The following is a 20,342-nucleotide window of genomic DNA, read 5'->3' as shown; positions in this document are numbered from 1 at the left end:
CTCGGGGGAGTGCACGGGGGCTCTGATAGACAGGGCTGATGGCATGGCCCTGTATTTTGCGCCAGCGGTCTGTTTGGCCCCATGCACGAGGTAGAGGGAGGAGGAGGTACCTCTTCGTCTTCTTCCCTTTGCTGTTTCAGCAGCGCCATCGTGGTTGGTGCCCTGGTGTAAGTATGTGTCCATTGTCTGGGCGTACGGGGTCCCTGGAGCCTCTGACCCAGGTTTAGAGGCTTTCCCAATTCTTTTCTTCCCCATATTGCGGAGGGATGAGGGCTGGTTCAGAGTTTGCATGTCCTTCATCATCAGCGCCCGGCCGCGCCCCCCATGATACTTTTTCTTAATATGAAAATAAGGCCTTTGGTGCAATAAGGGTGTTACCATTGCTCTTCTTGCACCCAAGCTCCACTTGTTTCTGCGGCTAGCCCCTCCCTTGCAGCTTTGATGGACTGGGACAGGCAGTGGCAAAGCAGCAAGGAACACCTTTAGGGAGGTTGCTGGTGACAGATTACCTTTTAGTTATGTTTAAAAGAAAATAAATTCCAAGTTAAAAAAAAATCAACCTTTTTTTCATTTTAAAAAATGGAAGGGTTGCACAAAAATTGGAGGGCATTTTGTCAAACTCCCCTCACCTCATGACAAATGGTCACATGACACAAAGGGATCCGGTCTCCACCCCGGCTAGTGATTGGCTGCGGTGATGTCAAACCAGGTGAGTGTTTGATGTGATGCTCCATTGGGCTCCCTCAATGTAAAGTGTGAAACCCATAAAGTGTCCTTGTCCCTGTGTCTCTTTTCTCGGCAGGAAAGTCATTTATTTCTATTTCTTTCTATGTTTTAAGGATTTAGACAACGATGTGGCTTTTCAGCAGGCTGTCAAGACTAGTCATGGTCGGAGACCCCCGGTACGTTATCTGTTATGCTGATCATCTCGGCTTTTATTATACCTGTTACTGGCTCTTTCCACAGTGGATATACATTGTATGTTCCCATATATACATATTTATTGGAACCATTACACATCCATATGTTGCGGTGTAGTCTGTGACCATTTATTGATGTGGTGTTTCATTAGTTGCACTTTAGTATTGTTGGTGGTTCTTTGCCCCTATACACTAAGTAATCGTGGTCACGGACGTACACGCAGTATTTAGGCAGGCATTGTACTCTCCATTCCTCCCCTCTACGTTTCACCTGTGCTGATATGCCTCCTCAGATGTAGCCATTTTTTATCTGTTGTATCACGTTCTCGTTTATATATGTTATTTATTCAATAAAGGATTTATTTTTGATGATATACCCGTTTAATCTCAGTTCATTTTCGGTGTTTGGTGTATCCTCTGGATAGGTCATCAGTGTCTGATCGGTGGGGGTCCGATACCCGGGACCCCTGCCGATCAGCTGTTTGAGAAGGCAATTGTGCCTGGAGTAGCCTCGCGGCCTTCTCTCAGGTTGTCCTAAGCCAGTGACAACATGTTGATTGGTCACATGGCCTAGGGGCAGCTCAGTCCCATAGAAGTCAATGGGGCTGAGTTTTGATATCAAGCACAGCCGCTATACAATGTACCGCGCTGTGCTTAGTTAGTGTGGAAAAGGCAGTGGCGCTCACAGGAGCATTGGTGCCTTGTCAAACAGCTGATTGGCGCGGGTGCCAGGTGTCGGACCCCAACTGATTAGGTACTTATGACCTATCCAGAGGTTAGGTCATCATTATTCAATTCTTGGAAAACCCTTTTACTGTCTTCCTGTACCGTGCCTCTGGGTTTCAGCACTTGCGCAGTGAATCTGCTGATGTTTTCTAAGCCGAGCGGATTCCAACTAAGCATGCGCCAAGACCAGGAGGCATGGCACAGCAAATGAAGACGGGGCTAAATAAGTTGTCTAGCCCTGTCAATCCAGGGGAAGGGGAAAGGGACTAAAGCTGTAGGGGTGTTACTAACTGGTGCTCCGAGGGCTCTGGCCTGCTCCAAGGTGCTCCAGTAAGCTCACCTACATATCAATAAAAAATATGCTTTTCTTGGGAACAGCACCACAGGAATACATAATCGGGGTATCGGTTTTGTCAGCATGATTTGTCCCCTCCCTCCTTCGTGGAACATATTTCAGCTGTGTGATATTTGACAATTTCTTATAATATCTGTTTTATTTGATTCTAAGATTACAGCCAAAGTACCAGGAACTGCTGCAGTACGGCCACTGGGAACAGGATTTGGTGTAAGTATATCTGTATGGAGATCTGATGATGTTGTGGAATAGAAACCTAGAATGTGTCGGCAGATAAGAACCATTTGGCCCATCTAGTCTGCCCAATATACTGAATACTATGGATAGCCCCTGGCCCTATCTTATATGAAGGATGGCCTTATGCCTATCCCATGCATGCTTAAACTCCTTCACTGTATTTGCAGCTACCACTTCTGCAGGAAGGCTATTCCATGCATCCACTACTCTCTCAGTAAAGTAATACTTCCTGATATTACTTTTAAACCTTTGCCCCTCTAATTAGAAAACTATCTGATGCAGAATCATCTTCAGGATGCATTGTTATGTAATTGAATGTGGTTTTATTCCAATTATTTTTTTCATTTTTGTCATGCGGTTTTGACATGTTCTTCTATTCTGTCCCTTTTAAATGAGAACTCTGGACGCAGAATCCTCATCAAGATTGGACAAGTCACTTCTTTTAAAAAAAAAAAAAAAACTGATTTGATACATATGCAAATTAACATAAAAGAGTCATATCTTACTTGTGTGACCAGAGAAGAGTCATATTTTCAAGCTCTGACTCCTCTCAGGTTAATTAGCATTTTTTTACACAATAAAAGCACACAGAGCTATGGGGACTGGATATTGCGGATGTGCTAGCGGCCATCTAGCAACCCATGTCCTCAGCTCTATACACAAAATCCTGGTGACAGGTTCCCTTTAAACATGACTAGTTAACACATATGATGGAGAATGCCGAATCCCATTGCTCTGGGGATATACTATTGTTTAATACGGTTTCCCATTTTTGAAGTAATGGGGATAGAGGCGAGTCCAGTCTTTCCGTCATGATTAAATAATTGAGAGATAAAGCTTTGAGATTGACAGATTGCGTAGCAACATCAGCATTTTGAAAGCAATAGCGGTCACTGGGAGTCTCAATCCAGACAGGAAATGTCAAAATTTGTAAATATTTGAAAAAAAAATTCCTTTTGAGGAATATTGAATTTCAAGCTCCGGTCCGTAAATGAGTTTAGAGTATTGTTAGTATAAAGATCTCACAATGTTCTCATTCCCAGATCAATCCAATTATGAATGTACAGGTCTGAGATACATTTCCCCATGACCGCCAGAGGGATGTCAGAAAGGGTGATATTGAGAAGGCACAATTTAGTTGATAATAAGGTCCACACTTAAACAATGTCTGTTCCGCAGTTCTGCAAAAAAGATAGAACATGTCCTATTCTTATCCGTTTTGTGGACAAGAATAGGCATTGTTACAAAAAATTTATAAAAAAAAAACACGGATGCAACACGGACGTCATCCATATTTTATTACGGTCGTGTGAATGCACCATAATTCATATGGCACTTTTTTCTGCTTGTGGTTTTAAAGACAGTGCTGAGGAAAAAAAAAAGTAATCAGCTTTATACACAAAATCCTGGTGACAGGTTCCCTTTAAGGCTAAATGGCATAACTGGCTTACTTCCCACTTCAACAAAGTTTAATTGCTCTTGTGATGTAATATCAAGCATATAATTCCTTGTGATTATTTTTATTTTTGAAGTTATTATTTAATTTGATTAGGTTTTGCTATATTGTAATGCTTCTTACTGTTAATACTACTTTCATGCAAGGATTGATTGATATTTGAAATAAGTATCACAATGTACACTTTTTGTATGTCCTATTTTATTTTATTATTGGAAACAATAGAATATATGTTTTAGACACTGGCTGACCTGTTACATGTGCACTTGGCAGCTGAAGGCATCGGTGTTGGCCTATGTTCATATGTGCCCGCAATGCTGAGAAATGTTTTATTATATGCTGCATGCGGGCACATATGAACATGGGACCAACACAGATGTCTTCAGCTGCCAAGTGCAAGTGTAACAGGTCAGCCAGTGTCATAGGTACAAAACTGCTGACAGAGAACCAGTCCCCTGTACTATGTTCCCCTCACTGATGACAGCATAGTATAGTGACCGAGCCGCTGATTTCAGCTGGCAGTCCGTACTTTCATGGAACTGACAGGCCGAACCTGCGAGGGAGATGAGTCCGATGAGACTCGCTGACCCTGTCCTCCCTGCCTCATGATTATGACCGGCAGATTTCTTTCCTATGCGTAACAGGAGAGAAAACTATAAAAGTACTGACGGTCAGCTCACTGTATTATGCGGCCCTCGGTGATATTGAAATTTGGATGACACTGTTGCAAAAATGGGTCATTCCTTTAAAAGCATATGTACATATGTAGACATATTCTGTTTAAATATTGTTCTTATTCCAGCCTAGAGTGACCCTTTCTTCATCCATGGGAAGGCCTATGACTGGGGCTGTTCAGGTACTGTATACAGGATGCCTGTGACCATGCAATTATGGTAGAACAGATGGAGTAACTGCACACGTTGCGGATTGTGTGGTTGTTTTTTTTTTTTTCCTATGGACTTTCGTGCAGAAGAAGCACAACGTAATACAGTATCAGCGAAGTGGATGAGATTTGCCAAATCTCCTGTATACCTTGCGGATATTGATCTGATGTGAGGATTTTAAAATCCGCAGCGTGTCTTATAAAGAGTGGTTTACTCCAAAGACTTCTACTCAAAACACACAAAACTCGCAGTAAATAGTGCAAATTTATGTGGGGTTTTTTGATGGTGTTTTTATGCAAATTTTCTGCAAACAAACATACAGCATGCGAGGGCAACCGTCCTTCTGCCCCTGTCCCCTCATGTGCCATTCCTCATTCACATGGCTGCTACAGCCAATTACTGGCTTCAACCGTCCTGTGCCTTTCATGCATGACTTCTGAGGCCAGTTATTGGCTGCATCAGTCACGTGAACAACGGACAACACGTGACCGCTGCAGGCCCTGCAGGAATCTGAGCAGCAGCAGATTTTGGTGAATGTGGGTCTTTTGTCTTTATTTTATACAGCCACTTTTTATGAAAAAATCTTGTAAAAGCCCTTTAAAGGGCTTTTAATAATGATGACCTATCCTTAGGATAGAAGAACAGAAAGGACCGGCACTCGCTGTAGGTTGTCTGCAAAATTTCTTGTTTATTGCCACACAATCCTGTGACGCGTTTCGACACTCGCAGGTGTCTTTATCCAACAGCAATGCTGCAGCAATCATTGCTGTTTGATAAAGACACCTGCGAGTGTCGAAATGCATCACAGGATTACGTGGCAATAAACAAGAAATTTTGCAGACAACCTACAGCGAGTGCCGGGCCTTTCTGTTCTTGTTTCGTGGGATGCCAATCCTAGGACGCGAGCACCACAAATTATTTACCTGCAGTGCCGACCTACTGGACTTGCTATCGTTAGGATAGGTCATAATATCAGATCAGCAGGGGTTCCAACACCCAGCACCCCCGCCCATCAGCTGTATGAAGAGAAGGCACGCACCACGTGCATGTTTCGTCTCCCTTCTCTCTTCCTGCTTGCCATAGACATGGCGGCAGCGAGCAGGATGAGAGACAGGAGACGGCACGAGTGCGCGGCGCATGCCCTCTCTTCATGCAGCTGATCGGCTGTGTCGGACCCCTGCCGATCTGATATTGATAACCTAATCCTGAGGATAGGTCATCAATATAGGAGAGCCTGGAAGCGTGTCCTTTTTACTGCATGATGATCCTTTAATAGAAATGCCTTTTCTTGTCCATGTCTGCAGAAAAGAATTGGACATGTTCTATTTTTTTGCGGAACGAAAGTGCGGATGCGGACAGCACATTGTGCGCTGTCCGCATCTTTTGCGGCCCCATTTAAAATCAATGCGGACGTGTGAATTAACCCTTATATGTATGTATCTTGCAGGATGGAGCAGCTCGACCAATGACAGCTGTGCGTGCGGCTGGGTACACTAAAGCAGCATTTCGAGGTAGATTTTCATGCTGTGGGTTATTAAGTGGGGGGAGGGGGGGGGGGTGTAAACTTGGACAATTAGCTCATTAACACAAGTCTCTGTTTTTATATGCGCAGGCTCTTCTTTTGATCCCCTGGGTCAGTCTCGAGGGCCTGCTCCACCTCTGGAGGCCAAGAATGAAGACACGTGAGTTCTTTTTTGCTTCTCTGTCTTTAATAGATTATATAGCCAGAAATGCGTATCTTGGCATCATTCTTGCTTGATTCTAGTTTACTTGTGAACATAACTGGTTCTTGGTGGTGGTGGGAGGGGGGGTGTTGATACCAGTGCCAGTTTTGTTCTTTTGTGATCTAATATGCAGAGCTCCTGCCTGCGACCGCTCCCTTGCTCTGCTAAAGCATCTCGTAAATGATGTAAGGCTTTAGAAGAGCGGGCGCAGGCAGGAGCAATGATGGGTGCCCCCTGCCTGTACAGCACTCATTAGGCCCCAGTACAATCCGTACTCCAGTACACCACTGACATGGTGTATGCGTGTGCAGATTCCAAAGCGCAATAGACACCCTGAACTTCGGATGGAAACGTAAAATGATTTTTCATAATATATATTTTTTTTAATCACATTTAGAGTACTTTTTTTATAAAGTTTAGGTAAACTTTAAAAATATGCCTTCAACTGGGGATGGAGTTGTACACTGCAGAAATGATTTCCTGAATTTAAGTTAGTTTTGTGTCCACTAGGGAGAGCTATTTTATTCTATATTGGAAATAACAGATTGTTTTTTAAGTACAGTGCAGCTTTTTATTTGTTTTGTTTCTAACACCTTTATAACTGGGATTATACAGAATACTTTCAGTGTCAACATAACCTCTCAATGCAAAACACTGACAATTGTTTGGGTGATCATGCCACTATAGCAGTAGTATCATTTATATGTCTCAAGCATGGTTATCCCCCCCCCCCCCTTTAAAAAAAAAAAAAAAAAAAAAAAAAAAAAGGGAATAATATGAATAATTTGCCATAAAAAGCCTGTTGTCGAGTGAGCTCATAACAGGGAAGCCTTATCAGTTGTCAATGCATGGTGCCCCGGTCTTTCTCCTGATTTAGTATGAATCAGATATATCAAAATTGGGCACACCCTGTTGATAAGGGCTCATGCACACAACCGTATGTATTTTGCAGCCCAAAAAAACCGGATGACAGCGCTTCTAATTGAACAGTCCTATTCTTGGCTGCAATGCAGACAATAATACGACATGTTCTATTTTTTTTTCCGGAACAGACATATGGAAACGAAATGCACACGAAGTAACGTCTGTTTTTTTGCGCACCCATTGAAATTAATGGTTCCGCATATGGTCCGAAAAAATTAATAAAAATAACAGACACTGAAAGAAAATACGTTCATGTGCATGAGGCCTAAAGCTGTTGCAGGAGGACAAACAACACCAACAGAAAATGTGAAGTGTGATAAATGAGACAGGGCTCATGTACACAAATGTATTTTCTTTACGTGTCCGTTCCCTTTTCTTTTTTTTTTTTTGCAGGCCGTATGAGGAACCATTTATTTCAATGGGTCCGCAAAAAAACAGACGTTACTTCGTGTGCATTTCGTTTCCATATGTCCGTTCCGCAAAAAAATAGAACATGTCCTATTATTGTCCGCATTACGGACAAGGATAGCACTGTTCTATTAGGGGCCAGCTGTTCCGTTCCGAAAATACGGAATGCACACAGACGTCATCCGTATTTTTTTGCGGATCCATTTTGGCGGACCGCAAAATACATACAGTCGTGTGCATGAGTCCTAAATGTTTCTTTCCCCCATATGTACATGTCAGAATGGTTTGGGAGCTTTGTTCAGATCACCAAGTGGAGGGGGGGGGGGGTACTGGAGGAAGACGTGACAAATTTATTAAGAGGTGCAGGATTTGAGCTATAAATTGCGCCATCCATTGGGCAATGGGAGGCCACTCCATATGACCTAAGCTCTGCGCTGCCCACAAGCCACAAAATGGCAAAAAGTCATACATTTTCAAATAAAATGGATCTTGAACAGAATGTGTGACTTTTGTACGCTCCAGGCAGCTGGTGTACAGCCGGTGATAAATTCCACCCGTATTTTTCTCTGTAAACTCGCAAAGCTTGCGCCTTTACTAATGAACCCTTCTGATGATCATCTCTTGGACTCTACTGTAGACCAGAAGAAAAGATAAGACAGCTGGAGAAGAAGGTTAATGAATTAATAGAAGAAAGTTGCATTGCGAACAGCAGTGGAGATTTAAAGCAGGTCAGCAGTATGGTTAGACGGGGTCTATAAACCAATGTTCTCCTTCCGCTGCGCGGTGTACTAATGGATTTAATACGGCATTACAGGCCCTGGAAAAGGCTAAGGAAGCCGGGAGGAAGGAGAGGGTTTTGGTCAGACAGAGAGAACAGATTCTGTCCCCGGAGAATATTAACCTGGATCTCACCTACTCTGTAAGTATAATGATGGGGTTGTGCTTCCCATCATCCCATAGCTACCTTAGTCACGGAAAGTTGTATGGATAAGACAGGAACCACCATTCAGAATAGATGATTGTCAAAGCTTATATATTCCTTCTTTATCTCCGGATTATTTACCAGGTCCTGCTTAACTTGGCATCCCAGTATTCTGCAAATGAAATGTATGCTGAAGCGCTCAATACTTACCAAGTCATTGTGAAGAATAAAATGTTCAGTCACGCAGGTATGTACCTTGTGCGTAGTTGGTGAGAATCAGAATTTGCACAACATTCTGTATTAAAGGGAATCTGTCTCCACAATCTTGGACTGTTATCTGGAGTATTACCTGCAGATAAGGAGTACAGATCACTATTTTTTTTTATTTGCTCCCCATTCCCCCGCTGTCAGCGCTGAAAACTGCAGTGAAATTCACAGGCCGGACTGCGGTGTCACACTAACATAATGGAGACAGCAGTCCCAGCAATGTGTTTGAGTGTAGCTTTGAGAGGTCACAGTGGCGATGTGGGTGGTGGTAGTGGTGGGGGGGGGCGGCGCAGTAGGAAGATAAAAAAAAAAAATAGCATCCTGCGACTCGTGTAGTACTGCAGATAATTGTCCAAGATTGCGGTGACAGATTCCCTTTAAGGTGAACCTTTCACCTTGAAAATTCTGTCCAGTATAGGGGCACTGTGCTATGAGCAGGAGACGCTGAGTGGACTTCTGTATGGTATTTTGGAGAAAGATTCATTATGTCCTGTATTTTAGTCGTTGTCCCACAAAAAATATATTCTACAGTTTTTCAAACCAGCACCTGGATCTGAACACTTTTATAATTGCATGTAATTAAAAATTTAGCACAGCCACTGAGTTGTTCAATAAAATGGATCTGTATAGCGCCATCTGCTGTTTGTTTGTTTTTTCTTATTTCTTTGTCCTGCTCACTGAGAAGGCCGCACATGCTCAGTTTCATCCTTCAACTGCCTCCCGAGCTGTGATAGGCAGAGCTGAGACACGCCCCCTGAGCTGTGATAGGCAGAGCTGAGACACGCCCCCTGAGCTGCAGCAGAAAAGACACTCCCCTGAGCTGTCAGTTGATATAAATCTAGCAGAGCAATGAATAAGGAGATCTCTGGACCCATGTGAGGTACAGGGCTGGTTCTAGCTTTGTTAGAAAGAGGTTGTCATGTACTATACGACATCTGATTTTTATTGTTTATATTAGTCATGGGAAAACCCCTTTTAAGTCTCTGAGCATTTGGATCTAGTGAATGCTTTCTCACAATTGACTGCCTTCCCTGTGTGAGCATGTCAATCACTGCTAGGACTGACCCCTGAATAAGCAGAGGTTTAAATAAAATAAAAATAAAAAAAAGTTATTCTGAATCTTTTTTTCCCTCAAAACTGCATATCATTCTGCTCAACTCGTCCTGCTCTATTGCATGCTCCCTGCAGATTGCAGTCCATTTTCATGGTGACCGTTTACCTTTAACTATGATGTAGCAACTTCGAGTTCTAAATATACTTATTTATCAATTTTGTGTCATTATGAGTTGGTACATCTAAAGTCCATGCCATTGGAAGGTGTTTTAGAGATGTAGCAGAGCTACTTTCGTCATCTGGCACTCAACGAGATAATATCTTCTGTGATTTCCCAACGAGCTGTAGATATAGCTGCTGCCTTATCTTTACACCATGTGGAACAATAAACGTCAGCTCTGCTAACTCTGTGCATTTCACGTAAAATGGTGTTTTTCATCATTTCAACCTGTATAAATAAGGGTCTGTAGGCCACGAATGGGGTTACCAAGCCAGGAGCGGACAGAGTTAGTAGTGTTTGCTTGGCTTGGAATCACTAGATGGTTCAGCCACAGGAATGTGCCCTGACACAGGGTACGGCCTGTTTTACATTTGAGGGTTTCATTTAATTTCCAAACCAGAGGGCACATGACTTCTGTTGACCAAGTTCTAAGTTTACACTAAATATATTTGTTCTTTCATATGCTTGCCTTGATTTTGCAAACACTTGTTTGCATTGGTAAGAAGCCATAGCAAATTATGTTTTTATATTGGGTAGGCGCTTGAGTAAAAAAAAATTAAAATTTTTTTTTCTCGTGCATGGCATTGGGGGACACAGCACCATGGGTATATGTCCAACTACCACTAGGAGGCGACACTAGACATAAAAAGTGTTGGCTCCTCCCCGTTGGGCTATACCCTCTCCACAGACACTAGGAAGCTCAGTCTTGTTCTAGTGTCCATAGGAGGCAGACCTGACCTGGGGGTGGCTCCATCGTGTTCCACTTTAGTTGCCCCCCTGCGGGCGCGTACTCAGGTACCTGGCAGCCACCCAGTCCCCACTTGTAACTGCTTCCGCAGTGGAATTCCGGTAGACCCACGGCTCCCGTGTTGAGTCCGCCGAGGGGGTGGTCATTGCTGCGCCTGAAGACATCGGAAGGTAAGTAGAGATCCGGATCCATTGTGGGGGCCCTGTAGTCCCCTTCTCCCTCCCTCCTTCCCCAACTCCCTCCCATGGCCTCTTAGGGTCTGGGGCACTTTGCTGGGTGGTCCACCCACTTTATCTCCTCTATCCCCATGAAGGGGGGGTTATTTGGGGGCCAAAATACCTGCAGAGAGGCCCCTGTCTCTTCAGGGTCCGGCACTTTCATAGAAGCCGCAGCATTAATGGGGGTCATTTTCGGGTGTTTTTCCTGAGGGCTTCCTCAATTCCCCTCGGCCCTGTGTTCCTCCCGGCTTCAGGACGCCCCCGCGATCGCAAGCGTCCGTTTTCCGGCTGCACTTCCCTAATCTAGGCCCCGGCTTTTCGGCCGACTAGGCCGCAGGTCACGTGGGGCGGAGCCTTCTCTCCGCCCACTCCTGGTTTCCCGGGCTCTCTCATTCTCCCTCCCTCCGTGGGAGGAGCCTGGGAGGGGCCTCTGCTCCTTGCCCAATCCAGCGTCTCGTGGGGCGGAGCCTTCTCTCCGCCCACTCCTGGCTTCCCGGGCTCTCTCATTCTCCCTCCCTCCGTGGGAGGGGCCTCTGCTCCTTACCCAATCCGGCTCCAGCTGCCCTGCTCTGTCAGAGGGGCGGTTCTTCCTCCGGCTGCCGGCTTCTTTCTCTTCACCGGGTCCATCTTCTCCTGCATGGGGCGCGCTGACACAGCTCCTGGGGTCGGGTAGGCAGCCTCTGGCTAATTTGCTCTGCAGGCTCCCCCCCCCCCCTCTCCTTCCTCTCAATTGCTGCATTCTCCTGCAGCCCTGCCACCTGATCTATTGCTGCTGCTGCACCTCTTGGAACAGTGGCTCCGGGGACAGTTAGGTCAGCCCTGCTGCTCTATGAGGGCTTCCTCTCCCAGCCTCCTCATCGGATCGCCACGTATTTCACGTGCGTCCGTTGTCTTACGGAGGTTTCCATGTGGTCGCCTTGTCGTCGTCCCCCCCTTTTCCACCCTTTTGTGTAGGTCCCCCCTGAATGGGCTCCCTCCTTGTCGAACCATGGGAACCTGGCCTGACTCGCCCAATCCCCGGCGGAGTCGCTGGAGCGCTACCCACGAATTGCGGTCTCCTCTCCCCCCTAGGCTCACGTCGATACAGGGTCACGCAAGGAGTAGCCCACGGACCAACCTCTGGTGGTCTTAACTAGCTTCCACCCCTCCTCGGCATCCTTGGGTCTCCCCAGGACAGGCCTGAGGCTGGTGACGAAGCCTTCTCTGTCAGTTGCCTCTGGGGACACCTCTGCACCGATTCTCTCGGAACAGAGCATCAGTCGGTCTTCCACCATACAGAAGCCCTCTGTGAGGTCAAGACAAACGTGCACGGAGGAACCTACCCTACCCAGGTTTCGGTGTCCCTCTAGTGGACTTTCGGATGGCGCTCTCCTACCTGCACAGGTAATTACCGCACTGGTAAGCCAGCCGTCTCCGTGCTTAGCAACTGGGACACCTACGTGGTGTCTCTGGTACGTGCGCCCTCGTAGGCTGTACACGACAGACCTTCCTGGTTCCCCTCACCAGGGGCTATGTTCCAGGCAAGCTGATAAATCAGGCAAACGCCTCTTGTAGGGTTGGTAACCCTCCCCGGCCTCTAAAGGTTCTTTTGTAGTAGCCTGTATCAGAGAATACAGGCAGGCTTTTATTGCCGTGGCGATTAGTTCCTACACTTACTCCAGATGCTGTAGCCATTACCCCTGGTTGGCTCTATGGTGTTCCACGTGGCACTATTTCCCCCTGCCGGGTGAGATATACAGGCCGCCTTCAATTGCCGTAGCAATTGCCCCTGTCTGTTTCCAGCCACCTTGCTCCCTTCATAGGTAGAGTACCTGCACCATCTCCAGATGCTGTAGCCAATACCCCTGGCGGGTTCTATTGTGTTCCATGCGGCAACATTTCTCCCTACGGGCGAGATATAGAGGCCACTTTCAATTGCCATAGAATTGCCCCTCTCTGGGTCTAGTGGGCACCAAGTTGCCACCTCGATCCCTTCATAGGTAGAGTACCTGCACCATCTCCGGATGCTGTAGCCGTTACTCCTGTCTGGCTTTATGGTTTACCATGTGGCATTTTCTCTCCCTTACCGGACGAGATATTGAGGCCTCCTCCAATTGCCGTGGCCATTGCACCTACCTCATCATAGTGTGCACTAAACAGCCATCTTACTCTCTTCTTAGGTAGATTCCTGCAACCGTTACACCTGTCTTGCTCTAGGGAGTACTATGCGGCCCTGTTTCCCTCTGGGGAAATAGAGGGCCTCCTTCAGTTGCCATTGCACTTACTTAATTGTGGTGTACACCTGTCGTTCTTTGTGGTACCGTGTGCCCTATTTTCCCCCTCCCGAGCGGAATATAGGTAGCATTGCTAACGCGGTAGCCGCTGGACTTCTCTGGTCCTAGGGGGCACCAAGCGGCCACATTGCTCTAATTTTAAATCTAGTACCTCTACCATCTCCAGATGCTGTACCCATTGCACCTGTCTGGTTGTATCTCTGCACTACACAGCCATATGCTACTTTACCAGGTTGTAGACCTGTACCCTCCAAATGCGGTTGCATTTCCGGATGCTGTGGCTTTGTTTCCACTCTTAGTGTGCAACATGCTGCCACTTTAGCTCGGTTTTTAGGCGTGTATTTTTAGCCCACGTGCTGGGCCCTAGGGTGCAATCTGTGGCCCATACAGTTTCTGTATTACGGGGTGCTTTCTTCCTTGGACTCTATTCTATACTCCAGACATCTACTGTCGTGCTCTATGGTCTTCTTGTGTTTTCTCAAGGCACTGTCTACAATAGGCCATCCTGGTTCAGCATGTACACGGTAACCATATCTGGCAGGAGTGGGCCAGCCCAACCCCCACCTCCACCTTGTCGGTCTACTGCTACTTCTGGTGTACCCAGTATATGGCTGATCTGTTCTGATCTGGTGGGTGGTCCACATACAACCATGCTCCCTACACCATGGCCAGGTGGTTGTTGGCTTTCGTGCTAGGGTTGCTCTTGTCATCCCTATAAAGTACTTCTGTCTGCGGCACTCCGCGTTACCCCATTTCATAAGGAGTACCCGCGTTGTTTTCTGTTACAGGGCGGACCACTCCTGGTGGAGTACAGTCATCTCCACTGGATCTTTTTCCTTGTTGGGGTACGAGCTTGGTGAGCTCCGGCCGCTGCAGCGGTTTTCGGCCATCACTGGATGTCCTCCGCCACACGGAATCCTTCTGGGGTCACCGTTTTTTCCTCGTTGGACGTCCTTCCAAATGGTCAGGGACGGAAACACTGAGCGCCACACACCTGCCTGGTAGGTGAATTTTTCTGCTGATTGCTCTGGCATCGGACAGGGTTCCGTAGTTCCTTCTGGGTCCCGGGTGTTCCCTTATATTCTCTGCTTAGTTGTACTATATGACAGAGGGCAGTTCCCTTGGACCTTGCTATTGTCTGCGCCTGTCTGGTACTTTCTCCCCCTGGGAGTCTTCTGTGTGTCGGTCGCAGCTGGTTTCTACATTTCGTGTAGTCGCTCCCAGTTTCTTTATAACGACTTCGCCATTCCTTATGCGTATGGGTGTTTGTCGATTTTGTGGTACAATCCAAGCCGCTGTACTTGTCCTCTCCGGGACAATGTATATAGATTGCTAGCCGCTATTCTCAGAATGGTTAGTTGTCCATGACCAATCCCTTCCCATGTAGCGGTTCTTTTAATTTTTTTCTTGGTTATTCTGCCTTTCGTTGTCCTCTAGTGGTTCAGTTCCTGGTTCCTTGTGAGCCCATACCGGGTACTCCTTTCTGGAGTCCCTGTCCCCGTTCATGGACCACGCAGATTCTGTATGATCGTTGTTTGTAGAATCTTCCTCCTTAGATTGTTGGGAGTACTCTCCTTCTCCTCCCACGCCTCTCAGTCCAGTGTGTCCCTGCTGAGATTTCCTGGGCCTGCATCTCCATGATACTTCATTTGGCCGGAGTTCTCTGGTCTTGCGCTTTTCAGCGATATTTTGTTTTCAGAGGCTCGTTCCTCGTCTCCTGGTTGTGGGATGCAGGTCTTATCTTATCTTTTTTCCTGGCCTTTACTTGCAACCCCCTCCCTTTCCAAGGGTTGGCGGTTTCCCTTGGCGCCTTTGGGGTTTCAATCTTTCAATAGGGCGCTTATCTTCATCACCTGCCTTGCGGTGGGGGGAGTCCTGCTCACTTCATGTGAGCCTTGCTATGGCTTCTCTCACTCCAGGGGTGTCCCTGCTGAGATTTCCGGGGCCTGCATCTGGTCCCCTTTTTTCCCTGATACTTCTTTTGGCCAGAGTTTCTTTGGTCTTGCGCTTCTCAGCGATATTTTGTTTTCAGGGGCTCGTTCCTCGTCTCCTGATTTTGTGATGCCGGCCTCATCTTTTCTCTTTTCCTAGCATTTACTTACAACAACCCCTTCCCTTTACAAGGGTTGTCAGTTTCCGTTATCGTCTTTGGGGTTTTTTCCTTTCAATAGGGTGCTTATCTTCATCACCTGTTTTGCGCTGAGGGGAGACCTGCTCCCTTCACATGTGAGCCTTGCTATGGCTTCCCTCACTCGTTTGGCCTTCTATGAGTCCATGTTCCCTTGTTCCCCTGGCCTGTCAGGGGTTGACCTCAGGGTGTTTGTGCTTTTGCCTGAGTCAATTAGAATGTTGGGTAGCTCCACTACGTGGTGCTGTCCTACTTTCTCTCTCCAGCCTTGGCTGAGCTCGGTGTTTCCCTTTTGCCGCCTTCTTGCATTTGGGTCCTTCTCCCAGGCATTTGTCCTGGGGTGCGGGCAGTCTTCGCTGTTGCTTCATTGGGGTTTCTACCTTATTATGAGGCTTCTTGCCTATTCTGTGCTTTCCCCCTGTTGGGTCACATGGTTCTCCCGCACCTGTATGCCCAACCGGTGGCATGGCTGTCCTTTTCCCACCCTCGGGGACTGCTTTGGGACGTCCCATGGTGCTGTGTCCCCCAATGCCATGCACGAGAAAATTGGATTTTTTGTACTCACCGTAAAATCCTTTTCTCGTAGTAGGCATTGGGGGACACAGATCCCACCCTATGTTGTTTTACTTCCGCTTCTCCGGGCTGGTCTCTTGATCTTTCCCGGTACGGGAGTTGTTGGTTCCTTGCCTTTCTTCTCTCTCCTACTGCTTTTGGTACAAACTGAGCTTCCTAGTGTCTGTGGAGAGGGTATAGCCCAACGGGGAGGAGCCAACACTTTTTATGTCTAGTGTCGCCTCCTAGTGGTAGTTGGACATATACCCATGGTGCTGTGTCCCCCAATGCCTACTACGAGAAAAGGATTTTACGGTGAGTACAAAAAATCCAATTTTTCGTGCTATAAGGCTGGATGTGGTTTTTGATGCAGTTTTGTGAGCCGGAGGCAAGTGAGGAAGGAGAGTATAGAGGACATGGAGGCGCTGGTGGCGTCCGGGTGGAATGATGTTGTCGGCGCCTGCGCACTGTAAATCTGCGCTGTAGTGCTGCTCCTAGCGCTACAGCCAGCCTGTCGTAACTCTGACTAATGTGCATAAATCTAAAAGGTATGATATCTCCCCAGCAGGGCAGGCTAAAAACAAAAAATAATATATCGTTGTAATCAGCATGATGAACCCTAATAGGCAGTATCCATGGTTTAATAGGGTTGATCATGCTGACAGGTTCTCATCAAAAAGTGCATCAAAACTAAATGGCTAGCTATAGCCCCACAAAGTATAAATAACCCACGGGCCCTGCTTCTAAAATATTGACTCACTCTTCACTTTCTCAATTCCTAACGCCACTGTTAACAGCGGTAAAGCTGGTCATACGCTAGAGATCTTAGAGAGCCAAAAAGATTGACTAGAATAGACCATATTCTCCCGGACATCATCACCTTTCTGTGATGTAATCAGGTGGGACAGGGGGCAACCAAAATCAGATATCTGTGGGAAGGTTGGATGCGGTGATTGGAAGGTCGCACATAAAGAAAAACAGATCTGCATCCCATCGATGGAGTCCCAGACCAAGCAACTAATCAGCAATTTCTGGTTTTATGGCATTGGAGTTCAGAACAGCATCCTTCACAGACCAACCATCAACAACAAGTCATTAAAGGGAATCTGTCACCCCGATTTTGGGCTATACAGCAGGGATCAGCAACCTTCGGAACTCCAGGTGCTGTGGAACTACAACTCCCAGTGTGCATGCTTACTTGGCTGTTCTTGTAACTCCCACAGAAGTGAAAGGAGGACTCAGAGTTGTAGCTGCAGAACAGCTGGAGTGCCAGACGTTGCTAATCCCTGATCTACAGTAAAGGGTAGACAGGCAGATTTTCTACCCGATAATGGCTAATGAGCGTTCCTAGGCAAATGGCAGTCTAATACTGCCTCCAATTGCTCGATGATCGTGCTCGTTCATTGGGCAATTCAGATCTTTTAGATCTGGATTTCTCGCCCATATTCCTTGGGGGACACAGGAAACCATGGGTATAGCTCTGCTCTCTAGGAGGCGTGACACTAAGTGAAAGCTGTAAGCCCCTCCTCCATCAGCTATACCCTTCAGCCTGGAGAGAGAGACTCCCAGTTTTTTGCTTAGTGTCCAAGGAGGCAAGACACTCCCTGCTTAGGCAGGGTTGCTTTCCTATAATTTTTTATTTTTTGCGTTATTTGTTGTTTTTAATTCGGTTTTTTTCTACTTGCAGGGACAACAGAGGCGCACTAGACCCCTCTGTTTCTCCCGGGGTTGAGTTGCGCCAGTGCCGGTAATGCCGCACTGCCGCCTCCCCCACAGAAGACAAGGTGGACCAGGGCAGCCTCGCTCCCCTGCGTCCCGCCAACTCAAGGGTCGCCCGCACGCCAAGTCCCTCCCCCGGCTTCCTGCCACTGCGGTGCCAGTAGCTGAAGGGGCGACCCTGCTGGACGGATTGAGGGTGAAGACAGCGGATGGTGAGAGTGGCTGCTCCAGCCCCCCCCCCCCCCTTTTCCTCTCCCTCCCACCGCTGCTACGTCTACGCTTGAAGACTCAAGCGTTTTTTCCATACATCATCAACCCCCCCCCCCCCATAGGCATAACTGGGCCGGCAACTTTTACCGGGCATCATTTGGGGGGTACTTCGGTCTTCTCCAGGGGCAGGGCATCAGGGGGGCGGCTGTGGGCAGGAGGCCGTCTGCCACATCCAGGCGCGGCCAGGGCCGCTTACTTGGCGCGAACGGCGCCATTTTAGCTTGGCCGGCACTTCATCCTTCTCGGGGGTTAAATCATTTTGCCGCGCGCGCGCGGCTCTGCCTTCTCCTTCAGCGCGGCAGGGGGGGGGCGGAGCTTCCTACATGCGCTCCGCTGCTTCCTGTTTCGTCGGGCTCCACATCTCTAGTGCTGCGTGGAATCCTCTCTGCCGTCCGATCCTGAAGCTCTTCATCTCCGTGCCTGCTGCCACTCCTCCACAGCCTCCTTCAGTCTGCTGCCCTTACTGCTGCCGCTTGCGCTGTCCGCGGGTCTGGTAGGACTGTTAACTCCCTCCGTGCCACCAGTGCTGCTGCCTGGGTGTAATCACTGGGGCCCCCCCCTTTAAGCGCAACATTTTTTCCACCATGTCAGACCCTTCTGCAGCCGCCAAGCCTTGGTACCATGCCTGTATCGCTTGTAGGGAACCCTTTCCCCGGGGGCAGTCTGATCCGCACTGTCCTGCATGCCGGGCTCCACCGCAGCCTCAGTCGCCCGCTGTGTCGCTCCCTGCTTCCTCTGACCCGCCTGACTGGGCTAGATCCCTGTCCCAGGCCGTGGAAAGCCTCACCCATGTCGTGGGCCGCCTAATAGACAGGCCGCCTACCCCGCAGGATGCCACTCTTACTGTCGCACCCTCCGGGTCCACCGCTTCTGCCGCTGCGGCGGGTTCACCCTCTCTTAGTGACCCTTCCCGAGCTAGGCACTCTCAGAAGCGTTTTAGAGTAGAGCGAGCCTCCTCCTCGGATGCCTCTCTCTCTCCGCCACGCGTGCGCACTCAGACGGGCCTCTCCTCTCCAAAGGATTCGCCCTCTGAAGGTGAATTGGCGGCTTCGGATTTGGAAATGGACTCGGCCCTGCCATCCAAGCTAGCCTCAGCGATGGGTCAACTCATCTCTGATATTCGTGACACCTTTAAGGTGCAAGATGACCCCCCTAGCTCTGACGCAGCTAGCGTCTCCTTTATCAGACCCAAGCAGGCCTCCAAAGTCTTTCCAATCCACTCTGATTTCTCCTCCGTGGTGTCTAAGGCTTGGGCTCGCCCGGACGCCCGTTTTGTCAATCCCAAGAAGCTGGATATTTGCTATCCTTTTCCAGCCGATGTTGTGGCCACCTGGTCGTCCCCACCCAAGGCCCAAGGTGGACCCCCCTGTGGCCCGTCTGTCAAAGAACACGGCCATCCCTGTTCCCGACGGGTCCTCTCTTCAGTCAGCGGAGGACCGTCGCATGGAGACCCTTTCCAAGGGCATTTTTGCTGCCTCCGGTTCTGCCCTCAGACCGGTTTTTGCTTCTGCCTGGGCAGGTAAAGCAATCTCTGCTTGGGGTGTGCAGCTGGAGCAGGAGTTGGACTCGGACGTCCCCATCCAGGACCTACGTTCCTTGGCCCAGCTTATTGTTCGGGCTGGGAATTTTGTTTGCGAGGCCTCCCTTGATGCGGGAGCCCTTATAGCACGCTCCTCCGCCCTGGCCGTTTCCGTCAGGAGGGAACTCTGGCTGAAGGTTTGGAAAGCGGACGCTGCCTCCAAACGTTCCTTGGCGGGGCTACCTTTTGCGGGTTCCCGCCTTTTCGGGGTCCGCCTAGACGAGCTTATTTCGGAGGCCACGGGTGGTAAAAGCACCCATCTTCCTCAACCCCAAGCCAGGGGCGCCCCCCGCGGACGCCCTGTTGCGTCTCGTTTTCGGTCCTCCCGCAGGACCTCTGGGGCTCCCCCCGCAGCTGCCGCTTCGGCCCCTCCCCAGGATAAGCGTAGGAAGCCGTTTTTTCGGGCGCAGCCCTCCTGGCGCAGGCCGCAGGCTGCCCGCACACCCGCAGCAAAGCAGTCCTCTGCCTGAAGGTGCGCCCCCACCCACCCGGGTGGGGGGCCGGCTCCTCCTTTTCAGGGACGTCTGGATGGCTCACGTCTCCGACACCTGGGCTCTCGAGATTGTCTTCTGGATACAAAATCGAATTCGCGTCCTTCCCTCCAGATCGGTTCTTTCGCTCCCGCCCGCCGCGGGACCCGAAAAGCGCGGCCGCGGTCTCCGCGGCTGTTCAAGCCTTACTGGACAGGGGGGTGATTACCCCCGTTCCTCTAGAGGAAAGGTTCCAAGGGTTCTATTCGAACCTCTTTGTAGTTCCCAA

General features: G+C 48.6%; 1 protein-coding gene across 1 annotated transcript in view; it reads left to right on the top strand.

Annotated features, from left to right (window-relative positions):
- Positions 1-20,342, top strand: part of IFT88 (intraflagellar transport 88) — a 74,447-nt gene that overhangs the window by 9,292 nt on the left and 44,813 nt on the right. The window contains 8 exon segments of the mRNA XM_040426221.1: positions 840-902; positions 2,155-2,211; positions 4,497-4,550; positions 6,026-6,089; positions 6,191-6,260; positions 8,272-8,362; positions 8,449-8,553; positions 8,701-8,803. Coding sequence (XP_040282155.1) covers positions 840-902; positions 2,155-2,211; positions 4,497-4,550; positions 6,026-6,089; positions 6,191-6,260; positions 8,272-8,362; positions 8,449-8,553; positions 8,701-8,803 — 607 coding nt within the window.

This window comes from Bufo bufo, chromosome 3 (assembly GCF_905171765.1).
Source record: "Bufo bufo chromosome 3, aBufBuf1.1, whole genome shotgun sequence".
NCBI lineage: Eukaryota > Metazoa > Chordata > Amphibia > Anura > Bufonidae > Bufo > Bufo bufo.
The sequence above is the reverse complement of the archived record's forward strand: the minus strand, read 5'-3'. Positions and strand labels throughout refer to the sequence as shown.